Consider the following 20030-nt stretch of genomic DNA (forward strand, 5'->3'; position numbering starts at 1 on the left):
TATAGCTTGACTATTATAAATAATGTTGCAGTGAACATGGGATGCATATATCCTTGAGTTAATATTTTCATTTTCTTTGGATAAATACCCCAAATTGGAATTGCTGGGTTATATGGTAGCTCTATTTTTAATTTTTTGAGGAACCTCCATACGGTTTTTCATAGTAGCTGTACCAATTTATATTCCCACCAGTAGCATACAAGAGTTCCACATCTTTGGAAACACTTGTTATTTCTTCTAACCATTTTAACAGGTAGTAGGTGATCTTTCATTATGGTTTTGATTTTCATTTCCCTGATGATTAGTGATGTTGAACACATCTACATGTATCTCTTGGTCATCTGTATGTCTTCTTTGGAAAAATGTTTACTCAGATCTGCCCATTTTTAATCAGATTTTTTTTTTTTTTTGCTATTGAGTAGTATGGGGAGATACATAGATACATATATATTATACATATATATATATATATATATGATATTAACCCCTTCCCAGGTATAGGATCTACAAGTATTTTCTCCCATAGGTAGGTTGCCTTTTCATTTTGTTGATGATTTCCTTTGCTGTGCAGAAGCATTTTAGTTTGATGTGGTCCCACACTTATGTATTTTTGCTTTTGCTGCCTTGCTTTTGATGTCAGATCAAAAAAATCATTACCAAGACCAGTTTTAAGGAGCTTACTGCCTACATTTTCTTCTAGGATTCTTATGCTTTCAGGTCTAACATTCAAGTCTTTAGTCCATCTTGAGTTAATTTTTGTATATGGTATAAGATAGTGGTCCAGTTTGATTATTTTGCATGTAGCTGGTCAGTTTTCTCATTTATTGAAGAGATTGTTTCTTTCCCATTAAATATTCTTGGCACTTTTGTCAGAAATTAACTGACCCTAAATGTGTGGATTTAATTTCGGGCTCTGTTTTCTGTTCCATTGATCTATAGGAGTCTGTTTTTATGCCAATACTGTACCATTTTGATTAGTATAGCTTTGTAATATAGTCTGAAATCAGAGTGTGTGATGCCCCTAGATTTGTTTTTGTTTCTCAAGAATCCTTTGGCAATTTGGGTCTTTGTTGTTCCATATAAATTAGAACTGTTTGTTCTATTTCTGTGAAAAATGCTGTTGGAATTTTGATAGGGATTGGATTGACTGTAGATTGCTTTGGGTGGTATGGACATTTTAACAATATAAATTCTTCTAGTCTACAAGCATGAGTATCTTTCCATTTATTTATTTATTTATTTAAATTATGTTACGTTAATCACCATACATTACATCATTAGTTTTTGATGTAGTGTTTCATGATTCATTGTTTGCATATAACACCCAGTGCTCCATGCAGTATGTGCCCTCTTTAATACCCATCACCAGGCTAACCCATCCCCCCATCCCCCGCCCCTCTAGAACCCTCAGTTTGTTTCTCAGAGTCCGTAGTCTCTCATGGTTCATCTCCCCCTCCAATTTCCCCCCTTCATTCTTCCCTTCCTGCTATCTTTTTACATATAATGTATTATTTGTTTCAGAGGTACAGGTCTGTGATTCAACAGTCTTACACAATTCACAGCACTCACCATAGCACATACCCTTCCCAGTGTCTATCACCCAGCCACCCCATCCCTCCCACCCCCGACCACTCCAGCAACCCTCAGTTTGTTTCCTGAGATTAAGAATTCCTCATCTCAGTGAGGTCATATGATGCATGTCTTTCTCTGATTGACTTATTTTGCTCAGCATAATACCCTCCAGTTCCATCCACGTTGTTGCAAATGGCAAGATTTCATTCCTTTTGATGGCTGCATAATATTCCATTGTATATATACATACCACATCTTCTTTATCCATTCAACTGTCGAGGGACATCTTGGCTCTTTCCATAGTTTGGCTATTGTGGACATTGCTGCTATAAACATCGGGGCGCACATAGCCCTTCAGATCCCTACATTTGTATCTTTGTGGTAAATACCCAGTAGTGCAATTGCTGGATCATATGGTAGCTCTATTTTCAACTGTTTGAGGAACCTCCATACTGTTTTCCAGAGTGGTTGCACCAGCTTGCATTCCCACCAACAGTGTAGGAGGGTTCCCCTTTTTCTGCATCCCCGCCAACATCTGTCGTTTCCTGACTTGTTAATTTTAGCCATTCTGACGGGTATGAGGTGGTATCTCATTGAGGTTTTGATTTGGATTTCCCTGATGCTGAGCGATGGTGAGCACTTTTTCATGTGCCTGTTGGCCATTTGGATGTCTTCTTTGGAAAAATGTCTGTTCATGTCTTCTGCCCATTTCTTGATTGGATCATTTGTTCTTTGGGTGTTGAGTTTAATAAGTTCTTTATAGATTTTGGATACTAGCCCTTTATCCATTTATTTTATCTTCAATTTCTTTCATGTCTTACAGTTTGCAGTATACAGGTTTTTCACCTCCTTGGTTGAATTTATTCCTAGGCATTTTTTTTGATGCAATTGTAAATGGGATTTTTAAAATTTCCAATAGTTCATTATTAATGTACAGAAATACAACAGACCTTTCTGCATTGATTTTGTATCTGGCAGCTGTACTAAATTCATTTATTCTAACAGTTATTTGGTGTATTCTTTAGGGTTTTCTATATATATAGTGTCATGTTATCTCTAAATAGTGACAATTTTACTTGTGTCTGGTTTGGGAGCATTTCATTTTTCTTTCCTAATTGCTGTGGCTAAGACATCCAGTGGTATGTTGAATAAAAGTGGCAAGAGTGGGCATCTTTTTGTTCCTGATCTTTGAGGAAAAGCTTTTAGCTTTTCACTAATGGGTATGATGTTAGCTGTGGGCTTGTCATATATGGCCTTTATTATGTTGATGTATGTTCCCTCTATACCCAAATTGTTGAGAGTTTTTATCATAAATGGATGTTGAATTTTGTCTAATGCTTTTTCTGGAGCTAGTGTAATGATCATATGATTTTTATCCTTCATTGTGTTAATGTGGTGTGTCATATTGATTGAGTGCAGATGTTGAACCATTGCTGTATCCCTGGAATAAATCTCAGTGGATCATGGTGTATGATTTTTTTAAAATGTATTGTTGAATTCAGTTTGCTATTACTTTGCTGAGGATTTTTGCATCTGTGTTCATCAGGTGTATTGGCCTCTAATTTTCTTTTCTTGTGGTGCCCTTGTCTGATTTTGGTATCAGGGTAATGCTGACCTTGTAAAATGAGTTTGGGTTTCTCTCCTATTGTTGGTAAGAGTTTGATAAGGATTGGTATTCTTCTTTGAATGTTTGGGAGAAATCACCATTGAAGCTGTCTGAACCTGACTTTTGATTGTTGGGAGGTTATTGATTACTGCCTTAATCTCCTTACCAGTAATCAATCTAAGATTTTCTGTTTCATCATGATTCAGTCTTCGTCTGTTGTATGTTTCTAGGAATTTATCCATTTCTTATAGGTTGTCCAATTTGTTGGTATAAATTGTTCATAGTAGTGTCTTATGATCCATTGTATTTCTGTGTTATCAGTTTAATTTCTCTTCCTTTATTTCTGATTTTGAGTCCTCTTTTTTTCTTGGTGAATCTAGCTAAAGATTTGTCAATTTTGTATATCTTTTCCAAGTACAAGCTCTTAGTTTCATTGATCTTTTCTATTGTCTTTCCCCCCTCTATTTCATTTATTTCTGCTCTAATCTTTATTACTTTCTTCCTTATACTAACTTTGGGCTTCATTTGTTCTTCTTTTCTAATTTTTTGAGGTGTAAAATTAGGTTGAGATTTTTCTTGACTTTTGATGTAGGCATTTGTCACTATGAACTTTCTTCTTAGAACTGATTTTGCTACGTACATTTTACTATGTTGTATTTCCATTTTTCTTTTGTCTCAACATATTTTCTGATTTCTCTTTTGATTTCTTCTTTGACCCATTGGTTGTTCAGAAGCATATTGTTTAGTCCCCACATATTTGTGAATTTTCAGTTTCATTCTGGTAATTGTTTTCTAGTCATACCGTTATAGTTGGAAATTATGCTTGATAGGACTTCAGTTTTCTTAAATTTATGAAGACTATTTCATGGCCTATCTATGATCTATCCTGGAGAATGTTTTTGTGTGAGTACCTCTTTTGATTACAGTTTTGTGACCACTCTATTTCCCTCTTTCTGGTAGTCATTTTCCAGAATTGACAAGAGAACCATCATCAGATGATTTTTGGTAAGTAGATTCTAGCACTTCTTGATGCTTTAGTGAGAAGGAACAATTAATTCTGTATTACATTTTTATCTGAATATTTTGTAAACAAAATTTTCATATTTGTTATTCCAAGAGAGAACCAAATTAAAATTTTAAACATGAATATGGTGTTAAAAGTGTAGTGGAACTACAGGGATTTAACAAAAAATAGCAAGTCCTTCGTTTAGTACTTCTAGCTCACTCCCCACTTCTTAGCATAATGTCTTCAAAGTTGTAACATACATATTGTAGCATAGACCAGAATTTTATTCTCATTAAAGGCTGAATAATATTTCATTGTGTGTGTTTACCACATTTTGTGTATGTATTCATCTAGTGATGGGAATTTGGACTTTTTCTACCTTTTCTAGTATGAATAATGCTGTTACGAACTTTGGTATAGAAGTATCTGAATCTCTGCTTTCAGTTCTTATGGTTATATACCTAGAAGTGGGATTGGTAGGTTGTGTGGTAATTTTTAACTTTTTGAGGAACTGCCAAACTGTTTTCCACAGCAGTTGCACCATTTACATTCCTGTCGGTAACACAGAGTTTTCCCAAATCCTCATGACACTTGTTAATTCATGTTTCTTCACTATATCACAATAGCCATCCCAGTGGGTGTAAAGTGGCATCTCATTTTGGTTTTGATTTGCATTTCTCTTAGGATTAGTGATGATGTATGCTCATATTTTAAGATTTATATACTAACAAAGCTGATTGGCAGGGCTGTGTGTGTAGGGGAGACAGTGTAGTTGATGTCTGACTGGTTTCCCTATGGGATGATCAGCCAGGACTGACTGTTTACTCTAAATGATAAAGCTTCCATGGCTTGCTGGGTGCAAAAGGTTTAGTTACCTGGCTGCAGGGGATGAGGGAGGGTTCCTGCAGGCTGACTCTTCCTCAGATGGACTTGGAACCCCTCCTGCTTCCCATGTTCCCCTTATCAGACAGGGACCTCTGGCTGCCATTTCCTCAGCATTCCCAAGGTTCCGCTGGGGGCATCAGCTTGCATTCTAGGCGCTTCCCCTTGTAAGCTGCTGGTTTCTGCTGTACTAAAACTGACAACCAGAGTTCAGACTGACATCACCTTGACTGTGGCCACTTCTTCCATTGTCTTTGTCCTGAAGAAGGAGATTCGGGAGGAAGTGGGGATACAGGAATATACTTAGCCATTCATACTTTCTTCAGTGTGATAGCACAAAGCCATCATTTCAAGCTTCCTCCCTCACAATTATTTGCCTCCTTCTCTTTCCTACATATGAGCTCTGGCCATAAATGACTGCACAGATGCAATGCAATCATTACTCTTATTATACCTACTTTTAGCAGATACTCTGAAGTTTTCCGTGGTCAGAGTTAAGCAGACCAACCAAAGTGACAAAGTGTTGATCCCTGCCTGTTTCTTCTCCTTGTAACTATGTCATTGTTTATAACAACGTATAAAATATTTTGCTTATAGGAGGGCTAAATTTTTCTGTCTCAAGTTTTGAAATAATATACAGTATTCCAAATCTTTAAAAGTTTAATATAAATCTATAGGCTTTTTAGATGTAGTTCTTCTTGAAGACAGATTCTTACTAGGTTTGGGCTAATTTTAAAGGAACTTCTGAACTGAATAAATATTTTCTTGTCTCTCTCACAGCCGGATGCCTCCTCCCCCTAGTGACTCATGTGACTTTGATGACCCCAGGCTCTTGAAGAACATCGAAGATCATCACGTAAGGCCACCATTTTGCTTCTAGGACATTACATAGCTTATGGTGCACTTCTATTTATGTGTATGTGTAGTGTCTTGAAATTTGCAATTTTAGACGTTGGGGAAGAGATGCAGTTTTACTTTTCTGGTGTTAGTATTCAGGGAAGTGATCTTAAATAAATGGTATGTGGTTAACACTCTGGATAAGTTAATGAAAAGCTGAATTAAATATGTGGTGAAGATAGAAAGTTGCACATCAAGATTGAGATGAGTCTTACCATGGAATTCTCTAACATTGTGGATTTCTTTTGATTTTTAAGATTTCTGTAGTACTATTTCTTCACAGTTGTGAATCTAAGAGGTCATGCATTTTGGAAAACAATCTCAGTATGCTTGGACCAGGATAATTTAGGGAAGGAAAGTAAGGCAGAACAACATGTAGCACTTATAGCATCCTACTGTGTGCCAAATATTTGATGTGTATTTCCTTTAACACTTGAGTCACCCCAGAGAGGTGATAGGAAGCTGTGTGAAAATACTGAGTTGGCCAAGAATTACCAGCAAACAAATCTAGAAATGAGACTCAGAACCTTAGTCTGTTGGATTCTTAACTGTGACATCACATTATCTCAACTATTCCAACAAATCAGGATTAACTATAGGATAGCCTAAATTCGTTTTAAAAGCTACTCTGAAAAATACTGACTTAGAAAAGTATTTAATGATTGAAGCATTTTGTAACCGGTTTAATCAGTATAGATTAGATACGATATTTTTTTCTGAAAAAAATTTAAAGTTAGGTACACGTGAATAAAATTAAAACTTTATCATTCCAAAGTTTTGTTAAGGTACAAATATTTTTAAGACTTTCTCTGAATTCACAGTGAGGAAATTTCCTCTTCTCCCCTGCACTTGCCCATTTGTTGATGCTAGAACCTTCCCAGTCATGGTTCTCAAATGTGAGTGTGTAAGGTACCCACGTCCACAGGCTGGGATGCAGACATTCTGCTTCAGCCCCCTGTGATGCTGCTGTAGTGGTCCCAGACCACACAGTGGGTGCTGCTGAAGTCCATGCTCTGTGTCATACTCACAGGCATGGATGTGGTCTTTTTTTTTGAATTTCGATGTTAGAGGTGGGTCCAACTACTAGGGTAGAGGTTCTCTAAGCAGAAGAGTGGCATCTCAGAAGAAACTTCTGTGGAGGAGGGTAGCTTTAATCAAGGATGTCAGATGACACATCAGCCCTGTGAGGACTTGCTTTCAGAAAAGAGGGCTCAGGTATTCTCAAATAGTACTCAGAGAGTGTTTAGGTTGCCTAAATGTGTCTGTTCGGGTTGGGGTGGTAAATGGGTAAGAAGGTGGAAGGGTGTCCTAGAGGCTTAAGAAACTGCTGTTAGTCTTCTTTCAGGAAGTTTGTTTTCCTGGCCCAGATCAGTAGGTGAGAAAGCAGCAGAGGAAGTAAGGTGAGCCTAGTGCATGGAATACCTTGGGATCCCAGTGTGGGCTCAGGAACAGCAGGACATGAGTGGATCCCTGTTCAAATAAGAGACTCACTTGTCTATTCATTCATCTTGGTAGTTTATATCAGTCACCTTTGTAGGAACTAGGGAAAGAGATGAATAAAAAACACTCAAGGGATTTCTGCTAATCGGGGAAACATGTAAAATCACTAGGCGCCATTGTATACCTTTGCATCATAGGAATAGGTATGGTACCACTCCCTGAGAAAGTGATTTTGTTTTGTGTAGATAAAGGAGTCTTATCTCTTTGGTGGGTTTTAGGGCTAACATAATTGTTGCAATGTGGGCATTGTGGGCACCCACACTGGATGGTATTTGCACTGACCTAACATGTGGGCTGGTATAGAAAACCAGTGGACAGGGGACAAATCTCATTTGGAGAAGAGATCATTGGGAGACACACTCTATTTGCTGCTGAGATCCCCATTTTTGGAATCTTGAAATACTGAGCTCAGTTAATTTATATACACATACAAGATGTTCTCTTCAAAGCTGAACCCATGTGTGTGTGTGCTGGGTTTTTGACCGCTGATCACATGCTCTTCTCTAGCCTGTCCTCTCTTGACCTTTGAGTAGACATCTGAGCTTGGATCAGGATCCTCTAGTGGGCATTTCCTGTCCCATGGACAATGGCAGGTGTTTTTGGAAGGAACCCCACTCTTAGAGAAGTTAGTGAGCTCATTTTTTCTTCCTTTTCCTCCTCACCTTCTACTCTCCTGAGCCAAATTTCCTTTTTATTCCAGTGGGAAGGCCATTGAGAGTAGGGGCAGATGCAGCCCTTATGAAAAGGAAGCCCTGACTTAGGTTATCATAAGCATCAATGAAAACATGAAGACTTTAAAGGCTATTTTAATCATCTGGACACTCACAGTTCATTAAGTGCATAATGTGGCCATGGATTGGAGAATTTATTTTCTAATTTTTTAGGAAAAGCCTACTTGCCTAAGTTCAACGTTTTTTAAAGCTATGTTCATTTGAAGCCTTCTGAAGTGTTCTTCATCTTGGCTACTGTGTGAATTATCCCATTGACATTTAACATCTAGCTCAACTATAAGTAATGAAGACCGTAGGCTCTAATATTTTTCTTTCAGAAAATGTGAGATTGGATTAAGTGTACCTAATGGATTTTTAAAACATTTTTAAATACAGAGCTTGTTAGATCACTTGGTTATTTTGCCAAAATATGGCTGAGGAAAGGGAAGAAACATTTCAGGATTTTAGCCTATGGATATCCCACATTCTTAATTGTCTTGGGACCATTGACTAAAATTAAAGCATTTGGACCAAGAAAACCTTTACTTTCCTCCCAAGAGAGTACTTCCATCTGCTACAGAATTTTTGTTTTTCCTGGGTCATCATTTTTGATTTTCTGGGTCCTTTAGGACTGTGTTTTAAGCTTTGTGTGGGCTGATAGCCAAGATGGAATTTGCCTATTAAAGAATCAACCTATGGAAAATTTCAAGGAATGGTTCATGTGGTCCTTTGATTACATTGCTAACCCATGACTTCCTATTTGTGGGATAATTTCCCAAAGATTTACCAAGAGAGATCATACAACTTTTTTTTTTTTTTGAATCCTTATGCCTGGAACTTTTGAGTTGAGTCTTCAAGAAGAAATTGTTTGTATATGTACATTTAAATACTTTATAGCTGTGATTTGGTGTGCCAATTTTGTACATTCCTAGTTTTCTATTTTTATATTTATCAAATAAAAAATACTCATTTCTAGATATATAAAGCATTTTGTGCAGATTAAAATCTGTTAAATTGAAGACAAATATTTTATGATTATGAGGTACCTAAAATAGGCAAATTCATAGAGACAGAGCAGAATAGAGGTTATTAGAGGCTAGGGGACAGTGAGAACAGGGAGTTACTCTTTGATGGGTACAGAGTTTATTGGGAAGATGGAAGTTTTGGGTATAGATATATTGGTGGCTACACAGCAATGTGAATGTTTTTAATGCCCCTGAATCATGCACTTACAGATGGTTCAAATGAGTGTATGTATATTTTTCAACACATAAAATCTTTAACTTCTAAAAAGATATATATATATACATATATATGCATACATACATGTATACAGTCTTCAACAATCAGTTCTTTGAAGTTATAAATATAAAGGCTTTTCTCAGAAGTTACAGAAAAAAAATTATTTTCCAACACGGAGCACTTGTTTAAAATAGATTACAGACATCCATAGGCTGCAAATGGAGTTTGTCTCCTTTCTCTAATTTATTATAGAATGTCAGGTGAACTAGAGAACCAATGTTAGAATGGCTTTGTCTTAGGGATTTTCTTTTTATCTTTAGGAATGGTGTCTGGCCTACCACTCCAAGTGGAAACTTAATTAGAGAGTGTGTGCAACTCCTTTTTATAGCTCTCAGAAATATTTTACTATTTGCTATGAAATCAAAGATCCTCTTTCATGTTTCACTATGGGATGAGGTGATGTGCTGGACTTCATAGTTCACAGATGCAGGAGAAAGCAATCTTTTTTTTTCCTTTCCACATACGACATTTTTAAATATGTGTTTCTATCTCATTGAATTGCCTGTGGAACTGGTTGTTGCTGATCACCATTTACATCAGAGAGAGAGAACAATAATCCCAGGTCAATGAATTACCAATGTAAGGCCCTGAATGGAAGTCAGACTCGTCCTTGGCAGTCTTTCAATATTTCCTTCAACCCCTGACGCTGAGGCCAATACTGCCAAAGAGCACGCCCAAGACCTAATTGTAAAATTGGCAGAACTTCTTAGAAGGGCAGAATTGGCAGCTTCACAAAATCATCTGCACCGAAGTCCAGTAGGAAGGAGACCCTGGGACTAGGGTTGGGGTCTCCTGGGTAGATGCACCTGAGAACCTGAGACCCCCAGATTCTTCTGGAACATGTGGGCCTGCAGAAGTGGTCTAAGGCCCTTCATAGAAGATGGTAGCTTCCCCGTGATCCCATGACCAGGTCTCAGCTAAAGCAGATGTCTTGCCAGAGACTGCGTATCTTCCTCAAGGTCTGTCCCCACCTCCCACCTTAGCCCCTAGATGAAGACTGGGGACCAATTTCAGCATGGCAAACAGGGCCAAAGATGGCCCTGCCAGTTTGGAAGAGGGATTATTCACTGAAGGGACGGTAGGGCCTGGTAATCCGCACCAGCAAGGACTGGGAGAGCGTGCCTGAGAGCGAGGCGTGACAGAAAGCAGCACAAGGGAGAGTGTGCTGGAACACGGGACTCTTCTGTTGTTGGCAGTCAACAGAATGCCTCTCTTGGAGGGCCAGTTCTCTTAAGCTGCTGTGATGACTCTCAGAAACTTGGAAGGAGTGGTGGCCTCTCCATAAAAAGCAATTTATTTTCACTGCAGAAAACTCTGATATAAAGAGAAATATTTTTTTAATCCCCTAAATTCCTTTTTGTCCTTTGCTGCAAATTACTGTTAAGATTTCAATTTATTCCTTTCCATACATGGGAACACTCACATAAAAACACACTGCAGATAATGAGATTATACTGTATATAATTTTTTTTATCCTGCCTTCTCAAGAAATTAACATGTTGTAAGTATATCCCCTAAACGCTAATAACTAATATTCCTAGAGATGGTTATTTTTCACTTCAGCAAAAGATTCCATTACCTGATGTCACCGTGGTTGATTTCCAGCACCCTGTTGGATGAGATGCGGTTAGGTGGTTTGGGGACTTGGTTCCAGTAACAGTGCTTAGGTCAGGGGTGTGGAGCCTGACACAGTTTTTGCCAGTGATATATGAGGAGAGGTTTGCAGGTGGGGAAGGCAATCTGGAATCAAAGCCCAATCATCACAGTGCTTTTGGGTAAAATTTCTTAACATTTTTGTAGTATAGACCTTGGGGAACCGGTAAATCCCCTAACTTATTTGATTTCACTGAACTATAATTGTGCATGTCCTTTTCCTGAAGACTGATAAGAAGTAGCCATGTGAACAGTTATTTTCTTCCATACATCTGCTCTTAAGTCACATTAACAGGTAGGAGGAGAAACTACGAATGTTTTAAAATATCAGTCACTGTCCATTTGTGACTAAAAAGCCAAGACGAAAACTCTGCAAAAATTAGAAAACACAGAGTTGTTTCCTGAATGTGCAAATACAAATCTCTCTTGAATGCATAGCCAGCTGCCTATCAAACAGTGAAAAATTAAAGACCTTGGCACTAAAATAACCCAAGGACAAGGAGGCCTGGTGTCACCCCTGGCTTTGAACATCCTCCTGAAAGCGCTAGCCCAAGTGGGCAAGTAAGAACTCAAGTGTATATGTTAGAAAAGAAAAGGAAAACGTCATCATCTGTGGATGATACAATAATTGGCTGCCTTAAAACCCAGGAGAGTCCACTGAAACTTGGGGAGCCAGCAAGAGGTTAATTACAATTGGACATGAAATTCATTGATCAAATTCAGTGTTTTTACTTATATCTGAATGGACACTTGTGAAATATAATAGAAATAAGATTCTATTCATGATATAGAAAGCAGTAGATAAAATGCCCAGTGCAGTGCCTCACATATGGTAGACATGTAGATATTTTTTGAATGAATAAAAAATTAGTTAAGAAGAAAATATGCCAGGACATATATTTAGAAGTTTTAAAAGCCTTTAATAAATAGGAAGGCATTCTGTATTCTTAGATGGGTAAACAGTATTAAGATGTCCTAGTCTAATCCCAATGAAAACTATAAGGAGTGTGTGTGTAGGATGGGAGAAATATATTAAATAGATATCCAGGATTGTTCTTTTTTTTGTTTTTAAGTAATAGGCATGGGATGCACTGCCTTACAGGTTTTAAGCAATTATTATTTTTTGAAATATTTTATTTATTTGAGAGAGAGAGAGTGAGAGAGAGCATGAGCGGGGGAGGGGGGAGGGACAGAGAAAGAGGGAGAAGTAGACTCCCCACTAAGCAGGGAGCCCAACATGGGGCTTGATCCCAGGATCCCGGGACCATGACTTGAGCCGAAGGCAGACACCCAACTGACTGAGCCACCCAGGCACCCCCATTTTAAGCAATTATTAAGTTAAAGAACAGACATGGTGTAGAGTAAGTGCCAGGACAATGGAAGAGAAAGAACAAGGCTCACCTGTTTGGTGAGTCCATTCTCAGTGTTTGGATCCAACATAGATTTGAGTGCCTTCTGTCTGTGGGGCCCAGGGTTACACTGTTGAGGAAGGCAGATGACCTGCTAGCGCTCCTAGATCTCATGGACATGGGGGGAAGCATGTGAACAGCAGGAGTGTTTGAAGTGTTGGAACAAGGGGGGCAGGCACTGGGGGAGCCCTGGGAAGGGCGCATGCCTCTTTGTTCTCACCTGACCTCAGGGTTCGCCCGTCAAGAATGATGTTCCAAGACCGGGTGATAGTGGATTTCGCAGGTGGAGCAACTGTTTAATTACATCCTGGAGGATGAGTGATAATTGGCTGCAGGTGGGTGGAGGGTGGTGATGAGACTTAGGACAGGTGGAGCCTTGTCTGAGGGACTACAGACTGGAGCAGTGGGTGGAGCATGCAGGAGGGAAGAGGCAGGAAGGGCCGACACTGGATGGTGAGCAGCTGCCAGATCCCAGGGGACACGGTGTCCCTGCAGGATCTCGACTTCATTCTAAAGGGGGTGGGAAGCCAGTACAGGGTTCTGAGCAGAGGATGTCTGAATCTAACTACAGTGTTTTACCAGATGATCTTGCCCATATGTCTGTAGCCCACAGCTCCGTGCATACAGGAGTTCCTCACCCTCCTGGCCGTGTGCCACACCGTGGTCCCCGAGAAGGATGGAGATAACATCATCTACCAGGCCTCTTCCCCAGGTGAGGGCTCCGGGCTGGGAGTGCCCCGCTGTCCCCTTCTCTGGAGACTCGGGTGTTTGCAGTTACTTGTGGGTGGTGTGGTGGGGCCCCGTGCCCCACAAAGACCCCACTCTTTGCCTCTAACCTCATGCGGTTTACAGGTTATGGTGACAAGTGATAAAGCTGCAGAAAGGTGGTGCTGAGTCCTCCTGACTCTGTAACACTGTGACAGCAGGGCGAGACCCTAGGCCATCTTACATCTCCTAGCAGAAGACCCTGTACTAGACAAAACTCGCAGGGGAGGGAGGACTGGCTTCTTTGTTCATAGATTTTCCAACTGCTGATGGAACTAAGCTGGGTACTAACTCTTGAACCCACTTCCTGGAGCTCTGAATCCCACCATACTAGAACTGAAACTCTGCCTCCCTCAGAGAAGATGTTTAGTCAGAAAGTCATGGGAATGTTACTTAGGTTCCTTAGGAGGCACTTGATCCCCACCGAGAATAGTAGGCATGCTGTCACTCCTGTCTTCCCACCTAACAGAAGTGTTGCCCTCAGGACCCTGGTGCTGGGAGTGAGCGAGTGCCTCCTAAACCCTGAGTCCTTACCACTGTGCACAGAGGCCAGTCCTCTCCAATGGCTGTGGGCTTGGTTAGTTTGAAAAATAACACATGCTCAACAGAATTCTACCATTAGCTGGGATGAGTCAGTGCCTCCTCAACTCTATTCACAGATGAAGCTGCATTGGTGAAGGGAGCGAGGAAGCTGGGCTTTGTCTTCACGGCCAGAACGCCATACTCGGTCATCATAGAAGCAGTAAGTGACAAGCCTGGACACCTCTTCACCTTGTACATCACCTACTTTTTTGAAGACTCTATGTTTGAAATAGCATGTCTGATGGAAACATGATAGCTACATTTCTGGTTTTTTTTTCCTGTGAGAAACTAGATCCGTTGCGAAGCTGCGGGTATCACGTGATTCTCTCGGCTTATTCATGTTTGTGTTGCAGGCATTTTTCTCTCTTGGAGATGCTTCTCCACAATTGTTTCATACGCTAGAGCGATTTGTAGTACAGCAGCTAGCAAGCCTGCTCTTTGTTCTGCAACAGTCAGGGGAATAACCACATGGCCCACTCGTCTTGAGGGCAGGATCTTTGGCTCTGTCTTTGCAGCCTTGGCACCTGGAGAATTTGCACCCCTCGGTGCACTGGCTTCAGTCTCCCCGGCTGGGGGAGAAGTGAGTTGACACTGAAGATCTTTGTCATCTGTAGGAGTTTTTCTTTTCCCTAAGGTCAAGGGGGTTTATTTATTTTATGATTGATTTTTGAGTTACCCTGCTCAGGAAGCCTGAGAGAGAAATTCGGTGATAGGAAAAAGTGTAAATCAAGAATAACATCCAATAAGGACCCTTGAGGTGGGCAACAGGGTAAATTGTTGGTTAGGACTGGCCAGGCACTGGTGTGTTTAATGCTGACCCTCTAGGGCTGCAGGAGGGGTTGATGAGGGCTTGGAAGCAGTTACTGCCTTCTTTCTCCCCTGCCTTCCTCCACCCCTCAATTTGGGGAGGTTTCATGGATTGTAACAGCTTTTGCCTTCATTCATCCTTGTATCTCTAGGCCTTGTTAGTGCATTTGAAATTCACTTCTAATTTATCTAATAAGTTGTTATTCCTGACTTGGCAGTACTCCATTTTTCTTGTACTTATATGCAAAACCTAGAAAATATCAGACCTTCTACAGTGCACTCATTTCTTGGCACTTTCAGGTTCTTGTCTTCTGGAGTACAGAGATCAAATCATAATTATTTTTTACTTTAAAGTAGAACAAAGTAACTGAGTATCGAATTTCCTTCATAGAAGCTTCTCATAAATGAAGTCTTTACCCCCTTCAGTTTGATGAGACTTGTAACGTTTGCTGTGGAGTTTTCTGTCGTATGGGTGCTGCTGTTTTATCTGTGTTGCAGTGATGGGGACTGGGAGCGGGTGTGGACTGATGGGACACAAGTGGGAGAGATGAGGAGAGCCGGGCTGCTTCTGCTTTGCTCACAGTACCGGACAAATATGGAGAGCTAGAGAGAGAGCCGACTGGCGTTGTCATCATGGTGGTAGATGCTGTAGATTGGCACCTCTTCATCTTTTTATTAACCTCTCTACTTTTGAGAGTAAATGAGACTACCTGACTAGTTAAGGTTCATAATAATAACTTTAAAATCCTATTTAACCGTAAATACCAGAGTATCCTCAAACCACACGTTCTCGAGTTGGTTACTGGCTATTTACATGAAGTGGCCCTACGATCATCTTAACGGCCGAGTCTGTGGGCTGCACATGGTTGCACGGCGGTTGATGGGATAGCAAAGGGGTGGACTCCTGGCAGTCACAGCGCTCGTGCCAATTTGTGGGGTACCAGTGGGCACATTTCTGAATGGACATCTGACCAAGTTGGGACAAGCTGAGGAGAAGGAGCTGGTAGTTGCAGAAGGAGGGGAATAAAGGTCGGTGAAGGCTGGATGAGGTAGGTCCCTGATTGTATTTCAGGATGAGAAGAGAAGGGGTGGGGACTTGTGGACAAGGCAGTAATGATGGGTTGGCACCACTGTGTCAGTTGTGCACTTGGTAATTTGCATGTTGCTTCATTCATTACTTCTCTCAAACCTTGGGGACAGGTGCTACCACCATTCCTAAGGAAGCCACACACTTAGTGGCAGGCATAGGATTCAAATTCACAAGGAACTCCAAAGCCCACATTCTTTCCACTGTGATGTATTGGGGAAATAGCAGGTTTGATCAAGGAGTTTGAAAATGGTACACACATAGTCTAGAATCTTCTGGAAAAAATTGAGAATATTGAGGTTCCAACTTTGAAGAACCTGAAGAAAAATAACATTTGATTAATTGCCCTAAAATCTTATGCAGATCCATAATCCTTATTTCTAAATCCCAAATCCAAAATTCAAGAAGCTTTGAATTCTAAAAGTTTTCCCCAATATTTGGGGACTTAGGCATTTGGCAGCAAAATGTAACCAGAACTGACATGCAGTGGTTTGTGGTCTTAAGAATCTCAGTGTGAATGGTCCTACATTTTGCTGTAGAAAATTGATGAGTTGGATTATAGGGTGTTGCCCCAGACCCCCCTGGGGCTAATTATGGCACATAATTGTATGTGTGCATTTTTATAAAATGTGTAAAATTCTGAATTCTGAAGTATGACCTGCCCCAGGGTTTCAGGCGGGCCTGTGTAGCTTGTGTCCTGTGTTCTCCAGTCTTGGAAGGGACTGTCAGCCCCTGTTAGGACAGCCTGGAGAAGAAGGAGAAGCTTCTACCAGAAGGGGGAGCTATGACCCCACAGGACTGGCTTGTGGGAAACCCGTAGCTGTTGAAAAGACCTTTGCAGGGTGATAGAAAGAGAGAATGAGGTGATGAGGAGGAAGAGTGGGAGAGGGAATGTAGGTGTACGTATGTGTATGTGTTATAGAGAGAGGGAGAGAGGGACATACGTGTATGTGTATTACATACAGAGAGAGAAAATGCTGGAGGGATGGGGAGATGTGTGTACAGAGGTTTATGTTTGGGGAGACTGTTTTGAGATTTTAATACTTTGCACCTTATGTAAGAGCCTGCTTTTCTTCCTTTAGATGGGACAGGAACAGACATTTGGAATCCTTAACGTCCTGGAATTTTCTAGGTATGTTTCTCTTTCATGCACTTGAAATAAAATACTTCCATATATATTTAACAACGTCATCCCAGTATTTGCAGGATTGTATAATATGGTTAAATGCAGTACCTAAGTATTAAGTTTAGTAAATATATCTCCACAAGCCCTCTCCTCTCTGGAATTTGTGACTTTCATTAAAGAAAGTGAAGTAGGCCATTTTTCTTTTTTTTCCGAATGAAACCTTATGCTCCCATATCCTCCTCTTTCTTTAGATTTCCAGACCTGCTGTTCTGGCATCAGCAGCTGCAGACATGTCTGCATAGTTTGGAGTATGTGATGAGGGCCCTATTTCTGTTGGTTTTTCCCACGTCCCATGAGGTTGAGCCTCAGGCTCCATCCTGAGTGCTCTCTTGCCAGGCCTGGGAAACTGATGAGCAGAGGCCGACAAGATCAGTCCATCCTGTCAGAGGCTTTGTCTGAGTTGGGCAGTTCTGCTGTATATATTCCAGCTCATTCTTCCCCAACTTGGTTTATTTAATTTAAGAGCCAGGAATATTTGTTGGATCATTTGCTTCCCTTGTCATTAAAAAAAATCTTAATGTTTTGTTTCCTTCCTTCTTAACATTGAACTTGATGTCAATACTAGAGCAAGGTTCTGTTGCTACCTCAAAAGCATGTTTTCCCATAGTAAAATTGTTTTTTTTTAAATAACCTTTGTTAAATGATTCACACATTTTCTCTGTCTGCTTTATAAGCTATTTGAAAAAGATCAATTTTTAACCCTCTTGTGGAAAATGCTTTCCAGCCCTAGTCTTTGGTTTTAGGACTGCAAACTTGAACTTTGGTGGGTCAAGAGCCCTTGGGGATGGGCATTCAGAGGGAAAGAATGATGGTTGATAACAGTAGTGGTTTATATAGGGGAGTAGGGGCCAGAGTCCCCGTGTGTGGAGATAAGGAACACACTAAACATTGCTCTGGACTTTTGTGCACCATCTCTTGTGGATGTCCTAGAAACTGTGCTGTTATGTGGCTGTGGTGACTGGGACCAGCAGTTATTACAGGGACAAGAAGGAGGAAAGGGAATTTGGTTAAAACAGGTGAATATGGATAGAGACCCAAGGATGAATTAAAAACTTCTGGGAGAATACGAGCGAGTAAAAAGGTTGTTTGTAGCCATAGCTGTGGTTCTATTTCATTTTAGTTGACTCCTCTTTTTCCAGATGCCATAAATCCTGACAACACTCCTTCGCAGGACTTGGTGGCAGCCCTGCTTTATACATTTAGAAACTGAGATGCTGGGTAAACAACTTTGCTGAGAGTCCCTGGCTACTAGGTAGCTGAGAGAGAATTCAAATCCAGGTCAGACCCAGTGCTGTGGGTTAGGATGTGGGAATTTACACAAAGCTGGAGAGAGAATATCCCTCAGTCTTAGGAACTAAGAGTCCATTGGGAATCCACTTACAGGGGTGGGTGGTCAGGGACCCACTGTGATTGGGATGTGTTTCAGGAGGATGAAATGTCTGCAAAAGGCATGGAACAGAAGGTGTAGAGAAGCAGCGTGGTGTGTCTTCTGGTGTGTGGGAGGCCTGCAGGTGAGAGAGATGAGGGGGGTGAGGCCGGGCTGTGGAGGTGAGTGGACGTCAGCAAGAACTGGAATCTATAGATAGTGGGGAGCCATTGAAGGCTCCATGAGTGAGCGTGGGTCACGATGAAAGAAGAGTGCAGAAGTGTCCATGTTGGAGTGGGGAGGGCAGTAATAAGGCACACCTCAGTGCTGAATCAGGAGTGTTCTATGAATTTCTATTTTTTTTCTACTTCAGTTAACAGAAGACACAACAAGGGGCTTTTGGACTAACTGGATTTATATTGAATCTTCCACTCTGCTGCTTACTGGGCAGATGACTAATATTCTGAGCTGTAAAATAGCACTTTTACAGAATATTATCAGAAGTAAATTAAATGTGCATAATAGGTGGTCAAATTTTCCATTTCTGTTCTCCTGCTGTAGTTGTACTAGTGAGTTTCCATGGCAGGGAAAAATAGATTTATGTCCATTATATATAAATAAAAAGAGTAGTGGATATACAATTAAAGTCCAACTCTGAAGGAAAAAATAAGGAAAATGGAGCTTTGCCACTTTTAGGGCTCTCAGATCATCTTTTGATTTGTTGGGTGCTTAACCATAGGGCATGGGTCCTATCATACAGACCAATGATGACTTTTTCTTTCTTCCTTACCCCTACAGTGACAGAAAAAGAATGTCTGTAATTGTTCGAACTCCTTCAGGCCAACTTCGGCTCTACTGTAAGGGGGCTGTAAGTACTGGCGAAGTGTCTTGTATAGTAAGGCGCCCTTGGTGGCTACCCTGAGTTTGCCCAAGGTTGAAGGGCTCTTTCAGATTGGCCATAAAATTGACTTGCTAGTAACAGCCCACTGAAGATAGCAGTGGTTCAGGCCAGTGTGGCAATAATGGCCCATGAAAAGCTTGCTTTTAGCCAATAGTTTCAGAAACAGCAGTTCTCTGTGTCGTGCAAAGTCCTTGCAGCTTGACTTCTGATTCTCATTTCACCACCAGTGGGTTCTGACTTTGGGAAGATAGAATAATTCATATTGACCTGTGATCATCTTTTAAGTACTCTGAGATTTTGTGTGTGTGTGTGTGTGTGTGTGTTCGCTAGCAGCTATTCTTAGTTGTTGCGGTTGGTTTGTCGTCACAGAGAGCTTTTCTGAGTTGTGTTCCTCAGTGTTTCTTAGTGGAACTGGGTTCAGTGCCTAGTGGGCTGTGCACTCCCTGTCTAGGAGCTCCTGCAGGGTCAGGAAACAAGAGGGTATTTGAGTAATTTAGGATGTGCCTGTTACTCTTTCTACTTCTGCACAGAGGTGTTATAAACGTGGGCATGTATTTTGCAAATTTGGGTAAATGTCGGTACCATTGTGTCCCTGATAATTCTCTTGACACTTACCATTCTCCCCAAAAAGTGTTTGTTTGGACACATCTATACCCGATTTGTTTTCCAAAGCTCATGACTGAATCTGGCCAAGACTGTATTTCTTCTTGCCCACTCAAGTATTCTCATGCACGCTGGATAAGCATTAAAGCAGAGCTAGGTTTAGAATGCTGACTGGAAGGTTTACTGAAGGGATTGC

The 20030-nt window shown here is 40.7% G+C and overlaps 1 protein-coding gene across 2 annotated transcripts in view; it reads left to right on the plus strand.

Annotated features, from left to right (window-relative positions):
• Positions 1 to 20030, plus strand: part of LOC114212219 (phospholipid-transporting ATPase IB) — a 573423-nt gene that overhangs the window by 157819 nt on the left and 395574 nt on the right. For both annotated transcript variants that reach the window (XM_028106999.2, XM_088022179.1), the window contains exons 15-20: positions 4139 to 4183; positions 5847 to 5922; positions 13144 to 13249; positions 13962 to 14044; positions 16861 to 16910; positions 19129 to 19198. In XM_028106999.2, the coding sequence (XP_027962800.1) occupies positions 4139 to 4183; positions 5847 to 5922; positions 13144 to 13249; positions 13962 to 14044; positions 16861 to 16910; positions 19129 to 19198 (430 nt within the window). The remainder of the gene's footprint in view (positions 1 to 4138; positions 4184 to 5846; positions 5923 to 13143; positions 13250 to 13961; positions 14045 to 16860; positions 16911 to 19128; positions 19199 to 20030) is intronic.

The sequence above is a fragment of the Eumetopias jubatus genome, unplaced genomic scaffold, assembly GCF_037043125.1.
Source record: "Eumetopias jubatus isolate StellerSeaLion01/CBP00866 unplaced genomic scaffold, mEumJub1_p1.0 scaffold_3, whole genome shotgun sequence".
Classification (NCBI taxonomy): domain Eukaryota; kingdom Metazoa; phylum Chordata; class Mammalia; order Carnivora; family Otariidae; genus Eumetopias; species Eumetopias jubatus.